This window comes from Eschrichtius robustus, chromosome 16, assembly GCF_028021215.1.
Source record: "Eschrichtius robustus isolate mEscRob2 chromosome 16, mEscRob2.pri, whole genome shotgun sequence".
Classification (NCBI taxonomy): Eukaryota; Metazoa; Chordata; class Mammalia; order Artiodactyla; family Eschrichtiidae; genus Eschrichtius; species Eschrichtius robustus.
In genome coordinates, this window is record NC_090839.1 from 48,416,837 (window position 1) to 48,427,572 (window position 10,736).

Sequence of the window (10,736 nt, forward strand, 5' to 3'; positions counted from 1 at the left end):
TTGATTAAAAGGATAGGTTTGTGTGGACATTTATCTAGATTTCTCTGAAAAAGATCTGCACAGCTTCCCTTCTAACCCCCACCTTCCAGTACATTCCTAAGGACCCCTAACAAGCCTTTGGCTCCAGTTTAGCTGTTTTGAGCCTATACCCTTGAAGTGCCAGAAGGGCAGAATCTGGCAGCTCAGGCTCAGCTCTAAAAATCCACGATCCTAGTGATGGTGGTGGGTTTTCTTAATAAACAATAGACACACATTTAAGAAATCATTGGAAGCTCTATTTTAAATCCTTGTGGAAACCACGTGATGCAGAAATAAGTCCACCTTACTTTGACTTTGAAAATATTTTATTTGAATAGTAAATAGTTATACAGTTGAAACAGTTCTATTGAAGCTTTCTATAAATAGCTAACAATTAAGAAAATAATGTATGTAGAAAAGAGATTGCATTTAAAAGTAAGAGCTGTCGTTTGTACGAGGGCCCTGGGGGCGCTCCAAGCAGAATAAAATGGTAGGTTGTCTGTAATTCGCTCAGATAGGTATAAAAGTTAAAACTTTTAACAGATCCCTTTAGAAAAAGGCTCTCTTCTAAAATGCACAGTGAAATGTCAAGAGTGGCGGGGGGGGGGCGGGAAGCGCACCAAAAAAAATCTGCAATCAAATAATATCATAATCTTCATAATTAATATAAATAAATAAAGAATAAATAACAATTACTCATAAATCAACATATACATTTAGAGGGAACTCATATAGTCCTACCTCAACAAAGATGATCAAACCGAAAAGTCTTACGTGAAATATTGAGGCAGTTTCTACAGCATCTTCTGAAAATTCCCTTCCCTCCCCCCCCAAAACAATCCCAAACAGACAACAGTTCAAGGCATTTGTGGCTAGACTAAAGAAAACTCTTTTTTAAGCAATTTGATTTGTTCACATACAAAAAGGTAAAGCCAGACTCCAGCAGTTCACAAGCCATAATAAAGCTAATCGTGTGGGAAGTTCAATTTACAGCCTGTGAAATATAAAGGCATTTATTCCTCAAGATTCACCCAAAACAACCCGTACGCTACATACATAGAGAGCAGAGATTGGTAGGCGAGAGCAAACCGCGTTTCTAGACCATGAACACAGAGAATACTAGCAAGAAAAACATCTCCCCTCCAAGGGGAGGCTTCCAACCACGAGACAAACGCGTACAGCTTTTCTCCCTTGTACAGAAAGAGACTGGCTCCCGTTGCGCCATGGGGGGGGAAGGGGACACAACGCAAAGGGGGCGAGGGGTCCAAAAGGAGTCACAACGAGAGGATCGGGGTTACCGTCACGCTACACCGAGAGAAGCGGAGACGACACTTTCACCGGGGGTGGGTGCCCCTGGCGCGGACGCGGGGTCGGGGCGCGCTCTCTTCGTGGGTCTCCAAGCGAAGGCACGGTTCGGGGGGCCGGGGTGGAGGGCGCGCTCTAGCAGGCCGGACGCACGGGCACCTGCAGGAGGATCACTTGTCTGTTCTCGGATGGGTGGCACTTGTTGATGTGCCGCGTGAGGCCGGGCGAGCTGTAGAAGGTGGCCGGGCAGTACTTGCAGGGGAACACCTGGGCGGCGTGCAGCAGGCGCAGGTGGCGCTCCTGGGCGCCCTTGCTGGGGAACGTCTCCCCGCACACTGGGCACAGGTGGCACTCGGCGGACGCACTCAGGCCCAGCACGCCGGCCGCCTCGCCGTCGCCGGCCGCCTCCTGGGGCGCCTTCTCGTCGGGCCCGGGGTACAAGGCCAGTAGGTCCTCGGCGGGGGGCGCCGGCGGCGCGCCCTTGGCTTGCAGCGCCTGGTGGTGCGCCAGCAGGTGCTTGCGCAGATAGGCCTGGCGGCGGAACTTCTTGGCGCAGTGGTGGCACTCGTAGAGCCCGTCCTCCGAGCCCGACTCGGACACGCCGCCGGGGCTCGGCGTGTCGCGGTCGCTGCCGCCGCCCGTCGCCTCCCGCGCCTCAGCCCTGGCAGCGGTTTCGGGCTCGGACGCGCGGGCGGCGGCGGGCGCAGGTCGCGGTTTGTGCCAGCGGCGGTGCGAGGCCAGGTTGGCCGGGCAGCTGAAGACCTTGGCGCACTCGGGGCAGCGGTACTCCACGCGCACGATGCGCGAGCACTTGTGCTGCGCCAGCGCAAACGGGTCGGCGTACTCCTCCTTGCAGAGCTGGCAGATGAACTCGCCCAGCGGCCGCGCCGCGCTCCCCGCGCGGCCCCGCGGCGCCTCCACCGGGCCTTCCTTGATCTTGAGCCCCAGCACGGGCGACGTGGTCACCTCGTCCTCGAAGTGCAGCTTGCGGATGGCTTTGGGCTTCTTGGCGCCTGGGGCCTTGGCTACCTTGGCGGGCGGCTCGGCGGCGGCGGCGGCGGCGGCGGCGGCGGGGGGCGCGGGTCGCTTGCCTGGGGGCCGCAGGGAGGCGGCGGGGGGTAGCGGGGGGCCGGGCCCCGGGCCGCGGGCCGCCTCGGCGCCCGCGGAGAACGCCGTGCCCATCTTGAGCTCGGCGGGCGCGAAGAGCAGCGGGTCGCCGCCGCAGGTGCCGCCGCCGCCCGCGCCATTGGCCCCGCCGCCGCCGCCGCCTCCAACGAGCAGCGCGGCGGGCGTGGGGAAGGACTCGGCCGAGACGGGCGAGCCGAGGTTGAAGCTGCGCTCGAAGTACTTGTGCTTCTCGTGCTCGCGGCTCACGGGCCGCGTGGGGCTGTAGAGCGGCGCGGGGTGCGCGGCCTCGGGGTTGCCGAAGTGCGCGGCCCGCGGCCCCGGCGGGGGTGGCGGCGGGCCCGGCGCGCAGGCGAGCGCGGCGGCGAGCGCCGCATGGGCGCGCTCGGCGGGCGGCGGCGGCGGCGGCAGAGGGCCCGGCCCGGGGCTCGGCGCCGGGGGCGAGGCGCGGGCTCCCCCGCAGCCCGGCGAGAGCAGCAGCGCGCGGTCGCCGTCCTCGCCGCCGCGGACCCGGTAGGACACGGGCGTGGACTTCTTGCTGCGCTTCACCAGGAAGCCGCGGGGCATGTTGGCGCGGCGTGAGGGCGAGGGCGAGGGCGAGGCGCTGGCTCGGTCCCACCTTCGCGCTCGGCCCTGGCGGCCCTCAGTGCCCCCGACCCATGGCCCGGGCGCGGCGGCGACGGCGGCGGGACTCGCGTGGCGCCGGCGGCGGCTCCGCCCGGCTCTGCGCTCTGCACGCGCGTCCCTGTCCCCGGGCCCGGGAGCCGCTCCCTTTTAACTGGGGGAGGGGGCCATTGTTCTCGCCTCCCGCTTGCCCCGGAGCCAATCAGCGCGCCCGCAGCTCCTCCGCCCGGTCGGGTTGGGAGGGCGACGCGGCGGCCAAGAGGGGGCCGGGACTCGGGGGTCGCCCGGTAGGTGCGGCAGATGTACCTGAGGGCGCGGGGCCCCCGCGCGCGCCTCGCCGCCGCCCCGCCCGGCGCCACCGCCCCGCCCGGCCCAGGCACACGCCCGGCCCCGCCTCCCTTCACGGTCTGCTGCTCCTCTATGGGGAGGCGCACGTGCCTGGGCTTTGTGTCTCTCCTCCCGGGGGCGCGGAGCCGCCAAATGGGCCCGTCCATCAGCACGACAATGCTCGCCCCCCTCCCGTGCTGGGATTACCCGCGGGTCGCGAGCAAAATAGCAACAAAGGAGAAGAATGGCCCCAAATATGTCAGGAGGGTTCAATCCGCGAGCCGAAGCGGAGGGGGAAGTCGTGCTCGCTGATTGGGTAGGGGCGGCGGTGGGCAGCAGCAGGCGCGGGGGAGATCTGAGCTAGGCGGCCGGGGCGGGAGAGGGGTTGGGGGAGGCGCAGGAACTCCTCCTGGTGTTTGGGAAATAATCCGGAATCGAAAATAGCTGCAAAGCCCGGCCGCCCAGAGCCCCGCCCGGGCCTCGGACTGATGGGCCGGGGGACCCAGGGTCTAAGCGAAAATGGGACCCTGGAGTTCCAAGTTTGGGTGGAGAGTCTGGCCTTCTGGCTGCAGCTGAGGGCGATGTTTGTGTCCGCAGCCGCCGCGCACTCTCGGGCCTCGGGAAGGTTTCTCTCGAGTTTGAGAAACAGTTGGCACCGCACTTCTTCAATCGCCAGCAGACGCAGCGCTGGATGGGGGAGGGGGCAGGCTGGGCTGTGTTCCAAAAACCTTGAATTTCTGAACAACTTTTTTTTTTTTTTAAGTTCCCGGAGGCTCCGGGATTGGCATCGTTGGAGGGGCCTGGTCCAGGCTGCTCGGAGCCTCCGCGTCGCCCAGGGCCAGGTTGATTCGGGTGGACTTGGCCAAAGCCCGAAACGCGCGGCCAGCCGCGTGCGCCCCAGTGAAGTTGGTTTCCGCTCTCCTTGCGCGGCCTCATGCATTTTCATTCCGAGCGGGCATTTTGTCTGTCGGTTGACATCAGATGCTAAATCAAGGGCTCCAATCAAGGCGCTGCGGAATAAAGGGGCCGCCTGTCTGGGCGCGGGGCCCCCCGGAGCCGTGCCCCCTTCACCTTTGTGAAGGAAATTAACCTCCCGCTATTGAGCGCCGGTCGCGGCCAATCTGGACTCAAAAGAGGCGCGTGCTGCCGGCCGGGGGGAGAGGGGGGCAATCTGTCCTCTGAGGCAAGCTGCGGCCTCGGAGAGGACAGGCCACCTCCCCCCGCCCCCCCCCCCGGTGCCACCAGGAAAAAACAACAGTGAAAATCCACCCCCCCCAGCCCCGCCACCCCGACTGGACCCCAGACCGGGCCCTTTGCCTCCAACCTCTTCCCAGCCCTGCCCCAAGGAAACACAAAAGGCAGAATCTCCGGGGGACGGGGGCAGAACCCCAAGGGTGCGTAGTGGCCCTGATCGCCCATCACTAGGGAACAAATTGCAAAACCACAGAAAATGTCAAATGTTGTGAAGAAAATGTCACTTTATTGAAAGATAAGGAAACGGACACTTTTCTGAAAAGCTCTGTGCTCTCAGATAGACTTTGCTGAGTTTTGCTTACGTTTGATTCCACTGAAGGTATTTCATTGTTTTGGATTTTCCCTGTGAAAATACCCTGGTGTGGAAATGAAAGATTAAAAAAAAAAAAAAAGAGTCCACATGAGTAATAAGTTGTAATGGGGACAGTTGTTAGAATTAGTTAATCAAGGGGTTAATCAAGTTGACTAATCAAGGGGAAAATATTTGGTGATTTTATGTTTGTAATTTCTTTTTTAACTCACAGACTGAAAAGAGAAGAATACACATAATGGAATATATTTTGAAAACTCTCATCCTCGTTTTAAAAATGCTAACTACGATGAATGCTAGTCCTGAAAAAAGTTAGAAATTCTAAAATGAGTTTATCTAAAATTTATATATATCTTTCAGTCTAAAAGTAACTGATGTTATTTCCTTGCTCTTTTGAGCGCTGATTGATACTGCTGATGAAATTAGAAGTGGGAAAGGGATTCCGGGACAGCTTTGGCCAATTTTATTTTCTAATCACGAATCCCATCTGGATTGTGGAATAATAGGGCGGGGGCTCAGCCCGCCATCCCCAACTGACGGCGGGGTATTTGGTCTTACATGTGTAACACTCCTTTCATTCAACAGATAACAGGGAGAGTTAGTCACCTTGTGAATCCTTTAAAAATAACAACACCCATAATTGTAAAGAGGGCGGGGGTGGGAGGAAAAAAACAAAACAAAACAAAACAAAACCCCTGCCTGAATGCAGCGAATTCAAACAGGGCTCTGAATTAAGCCAAGAGAATCTATTGAACACTACTGAAATACTGAGATTCAATGGATCCATTTCTTTTTCTTTGTGGTTTCTAGTTTTGCCAGCGAAAATGAAATCTGCTTTCAGACAGGTACCGTCAAAACAAATGGAAACTTGAAAGGTCCGAGTATTAGAAACTAATTTCATAACCCAGGGCTGAGGAAGAATTAGGCTGCGCTCACGCACACACCGGCAACCTCCAAGGACGTGCACCCTTGCACCCGGCCGTGGGTTTGCGTCTTCTGCGTGATTTTATTTCTCAGAACCTGCCCGCCCGCGGGCATTTGGACAGTGAGTCCAGATATTTGCCTTCCTCTTGGAAGAGAGCGAAGCGCTACCACGCGGCGCCGCGGTGGCGGGCCTTTGCGCACTGCGATTCCGGATAGGGGCCGCGTGGAGTTGGGCTGGGGAAAACACTGAGCGCTGACTTGCCCCCTCCTGGGGAGTTTCACGGGAGGAGGCGAGCAAAGGGATCCCAGGCAGGGTCCCGAAGTGTCCTTCCCAGGCCCCAAGCGACTCCTCCCCTTCCTGTGGGGTCCTGGCCGGCGCTTGGGAAAAATCCAGAGGCCTGTTCGCCTCTCGTCCTTGCGGACCCCGCGGTGGGTTCTTCCTCTGATCGCTGCAGAGCTGGAGGCCGCGGCCGCTCTAAGCTCTCCTGTCCTGGAGTCCTCGGTTGCCGTCGGGGAACGCAGTGGGGTTCACTGTGACCCCCGGCTCCCGAGTTTAGCGTCAGGGAGTTGCTGGAAGCGCAAAGCTTGGAGATAAGCGCTAGAGCGAGGAACTTCGGCCCAGGAATTGCCCTGTGGGATGTCGCCGGGACTCGGCAGCCCCTAAGCTCCTAAGAGGAGAGGACGGGAGGGTCCGCAGTCTCACCCCGCGGCGCGCGGCGCGTTTGGAGACGCTCGGGAGGCGCGAGAGGGAGTGGTCAGCGCCCCCAGCGCCGTGCCGGGCCGGCTGCGGACGCCTCTGCCGGATTCGCAGAGGCCCTCCCGGCCCGCGAGCCACGGCCGGGCCTGGACCGCGCGTTCCAGGCGCAGAGCCCGCCGTCAGGTGCCGGAGGGGCCCAGCTCCCCGTGCGCCGCGCGCGCCGGCCCGAGCCGGAGAGGCTTTGTGTTTGCAGGAATGAGGGGCGGCCGTGTCTGGCCCCGGGGCACGCGAGAGCCACGCGCAGCCCGCTGCCTCCCCGCCGTCCCGCTCCGGCCTCCAGGCACCTTCCGGGCCCCCGCCGGCGGGCCGTCGCCTTTGTTCGGCACATTAGCATAAAGCTGCCATGGATCTCCCGTTTAAATAATTCCACACAAAAGGAGAGCGCATGAAAGAGGGCGGACGAGGGCGAATCCGCGAGGCTGCGCCGTCCGCCGGGCGCGGGGAGGGACCGCGCTCCAGCAGTTCCCTCCCCTCGAGTTTCAAGTGCCCCCGGCAATCTGCCGCGCGCCCATTATTCGCCGGGACCCACGGGGTGGCCGGCCGCCCCTTTCATCCTCCCGAGTGTGCCGTCGGGCCTCCGCACGCTCGTTGAAGTGCCCTCGGGGCTGTTTGTTTTCGCCTCGGGTGGGACTGTCGCGGGCCGGGCAGGGGAGGCGGGCCGGATGGTCCCCGGGCAGGGCGACGGGAAGGGCGATGTTGGCCAAAGCGGGCGAAGGAGAAGCCAGGAAGTGTGGGAAAGTCCTAAGTAGAGGATGAGGCCGGGAAGAGCTGGGAGGGCACCGAGCGGAGCGGGAGGGCCCCGAGCGTGGGGCGCGCAGGGGGCGGCTCCCACCTGTGAGGGGCGGCCCGGCTCCCCGCTCGCCCCAGTCTCAGGAAAGGCAGCGACGAAACCCCAGCAAAATTGACCAGAAAGGCCACGGCGACTCCGAACGTCCCCAGTCCTCGCCCGCCCCGGGGGGCCGACGGAGAGGCAGCCAGGCGCCCGGGGGCTGGAGGGGAGCGCTGTCCGCCTGGGCCTCTGTCCGCCCCCCCCCCCCCACCCTCTGTCCGTCCTGCTGCTGCTATTGGGTTTAGGTGTCCGTGTTCCTCCTCTCGCCCTCCTTCTCTGGCCTCCCCGCCTCCTTCTCTCTCCCACCTTCCCTCCCCCACCCCTCCTCTCCTCCTTCCCGGGCGCTCCCTTCTTTATCCCCTGACCGTCTCTGCCCACCCCGTCCCACCTCTCCCTCTCTCTTCGCATGTTTCACTCCCCCATCTCTCTCCTCCTCACGGTCTCGCCCACCCCCGACCCTTTCCCCCTCGGACTGTCCCTCTCATTCTTTTCCCTGGTCTCCCTCCCTGCCCCCCATCACCTCGTCTCCCCTCCCCTCTCTCCCCGTCCACCCTCTCTCCTTCAGGGTCTCCCTCTCTCCCCTCCCCTCCCCTCCCTCCCTCTCCTCCCGCTCCTCTCCCCCTCTGGCTCTCCCCACTCCCCGCAGGCCAACGTGTGTTATTTTATTTGTCTAGAGAGAGCCTATTTGTTCAGTGATGTGTGGCCTCCTGGCCGCCTGCTTTAATGGGGGACGCGGAGGCTGGTTTCTGCGAGTATTAGCATACAGCTGTCGCTCCGCCCGGCCCGGCGCGCACTGTATCCCAGCCTTATCATCACCTCTTCTCTCAACCAGAAAACAATCAACAGCTCCTCGCTCACGACGACTTTCGAGCCCCTCTCCCTGCTCCTTGGCTAACACTCAGCCGTGCACCCGTGTGCGCGCGCGCTCTCTCTCACGCGCAGACACACACACACACACACACACACCCTCTTCTGAGGGTAAATATTGATTGGCTGGCTTCACATTTTCTCCTCCGTACAGTGTTCTCTTTCCTCTCCCACATCATCTTCTCTTTTTCTCTCGCCTTCCTGGGATATTTCGGTGGCGTCTCAGGAGCCATTTTGGGGAAGGATGTGGCCACGTGCTAGTAAAAACCGACTTATATCAGAAGATCATTAGAGGCAACTGTGAGGCATGGTTGTTACATGTGATTTGGGGGGAATACAACGTGGGAAATTTAACTTTGGTGTTTTCCTGTCAGAAAGATTGGGCTTAGAGTTCAAGACTCCCTGCTGAGCAGCACGCTGAAATGCCTGGGGACTTCCTGCCACTCATGTCTCTTACAGAAGCCATGCCAGGGCTCCCCAAGAGGAGTCCAAATCTTGGTCTTTCTGAAGCCCTTTCTTCTGCCAGGATTCATCATCATTGAGGAATAAATATCTTTATTTTCCTAAAGCCCTTAAAACAGCCAGTTTCAAGCTATGATCAACGACTCTTGGGTTCGTCTCTTATTAGAAAAGTGGTTCCTTAGTGACAAAATGCTTGTCTGCACATATATGCTAAAATTCCTGCCTAGATTCAGGAAACGACTCACTTTCTGAATATAGAGCAATGATCAGTAACTTCCTCCAATACACTATGTAGACTAAATTATATTCTAGACATTTTCAAATCTGCCATGATACTTATGGGGGCCCAAGACTACTTTTAAAAAGGCAGCAAAGGAAAACTTACTGTAAAGTGTATGCATGATTTGATATTAAGGTTGGCACTATCATATGGCGTCACTTTTATGTGACCAGAAGCTTTTTAATGGTAGTACTTAGTCACAGAAGTCATAACTGTTGATCCTCTAACTGGTTGTACTGTTAATCTCCACCCAAGGTCCCAGGGCCTGTCACAGAAACTCACTCCATTTGCTGATGAATTTAATCCAGGGCCTCTCAGAGGAAGGGGGTGGGGGAAGGAGAGTTTCTTGAGCTGACTCATTTGCAGGCCCTGAAATATGGTTCCATGTGTGTTGGGCTTGCAGTTTGAAGAGGGGACCAGTAGCAATTGTTCTCCACAAGAGTTACACAGTTTGTACCATATGGTGGGAGCTGGGCCCTCCCTCTGAATGACCCATGTGCCTGTGTAAAACATACGTGTGCAGGAATTAATGGAGTTTATTGCTTGCTTTTGCCTGCCTTAGAAAATCAGAGTCTAGTGTTCCAAAACCGTTTTATTTTTGAGAGGTATCAGTTTGTTAATGGGTGGGTAATTCTGTAATGCCAACTATAACATCCTCCAAATTACCGTGTAGTCATTGTAATTAAGCCAACTTTTGCTAAATATTAACATAAATGCCAAAAAAAAAAAAAAAAAAAAAAAGGAACGAAAACTGTAATTCTGTCCATGAAAGCCAGTTTTAAGCCCTACTGGTCAAAAATTCAGACACAAACTGTGTCACACTATCTGCTTAAAAGAGATTTAAATAAATGAAAACAGTCTTATGTGTTGTTCCTGAATCCATATTTTGTGCTAGGCACTTAATTTGCTTTATTTACAAGAAAGAGGGCTACTGACCCACATTACAGGTGACAGGTGCCAGAGGGGGCCGATGCAAAGCAACAGCGCTGAGGGTCAAAGGAAATGACCTAGATTAATTTCCCACCACCGTTTTCTAGTCTAAAACCTGTGTGTGAACCTGAGTTGATCTTCCAGTTTTTCGGTGCATTTATGCTCCTGATCTGGAACAGGAAGTAGAAATACAGGGGCCGTGAGAGCAGCCTCCTCGTTTCAAGAGTTCCTGTAAACTTGTCTGTGCAATCAGTCCTTCTGATGTTAAATTACAGAGATAATTTCCTGTCATCTGTTTTACTCGTTTGCCATGCTGGGCACACGATTTTCTTTTTTTATCGCCCACGAGTATGACCGGGTAAACATGTAAAGGACTAACAGCGTTGGCGGCAGGGCTTTTCAGGAAATCAAACAGAACCACGCCCAAGGTAAAAAACAAGTTTTACACAGTACGCTCTCATTTTATTGCTAAAATGGGTTATTCTGCCCAGGAACACGCCTGGTGTTGGTAAAGCGTCTCCCTGCCCCAGAATCGAGACGCACCGCCGTGCGCCACCTACTGGGACGATAGGAAACCACAGGCATCGGTGGACACGGAAAAGAAAGGACGGAACCACGAAGGTGCCTGGCGGTTCAGCCAGGCTTCAGAGAGGTTTCCTGCTTCTACGGAGCACTTCCCGGAACGACACGTGTGGAAACAATCAAGTGGAGGCCGTGGCCACCG

The 10,736-nt window shown here is 57.4% G+C and overlaps 1 protein-coding gene across 1 annotated transcript; it reads right to left on the minus strand.

Moving 5' to 3' along the window:
* Positions 1-1,458: 1,458 nt before the first annotated feature.
* INSM1 (INSM transcriptional repressor 1) lies at positions 1,459-3,015 on the minus strand. The gene has a single exon (XM_068525094.1). It carries the CDS (start codon positions 3,013-3,015, stop codon positions 1,459-1,461), a length of 1,557 nt encoding a protein of 518 aa, XP_068381195.1.
* Positions 3,016-10,736: the final 7,721 nt, after the last annotated feature.

Coding starts and splice junctions, on each gene's coding strand:
- INSM1 (XM_068525094.1), bottom strand. CDS start 3,015: ATGCCCCGCGGCTTCCTGGTGAAGCGCAGCAAGAAGTCCACGCCCGTG.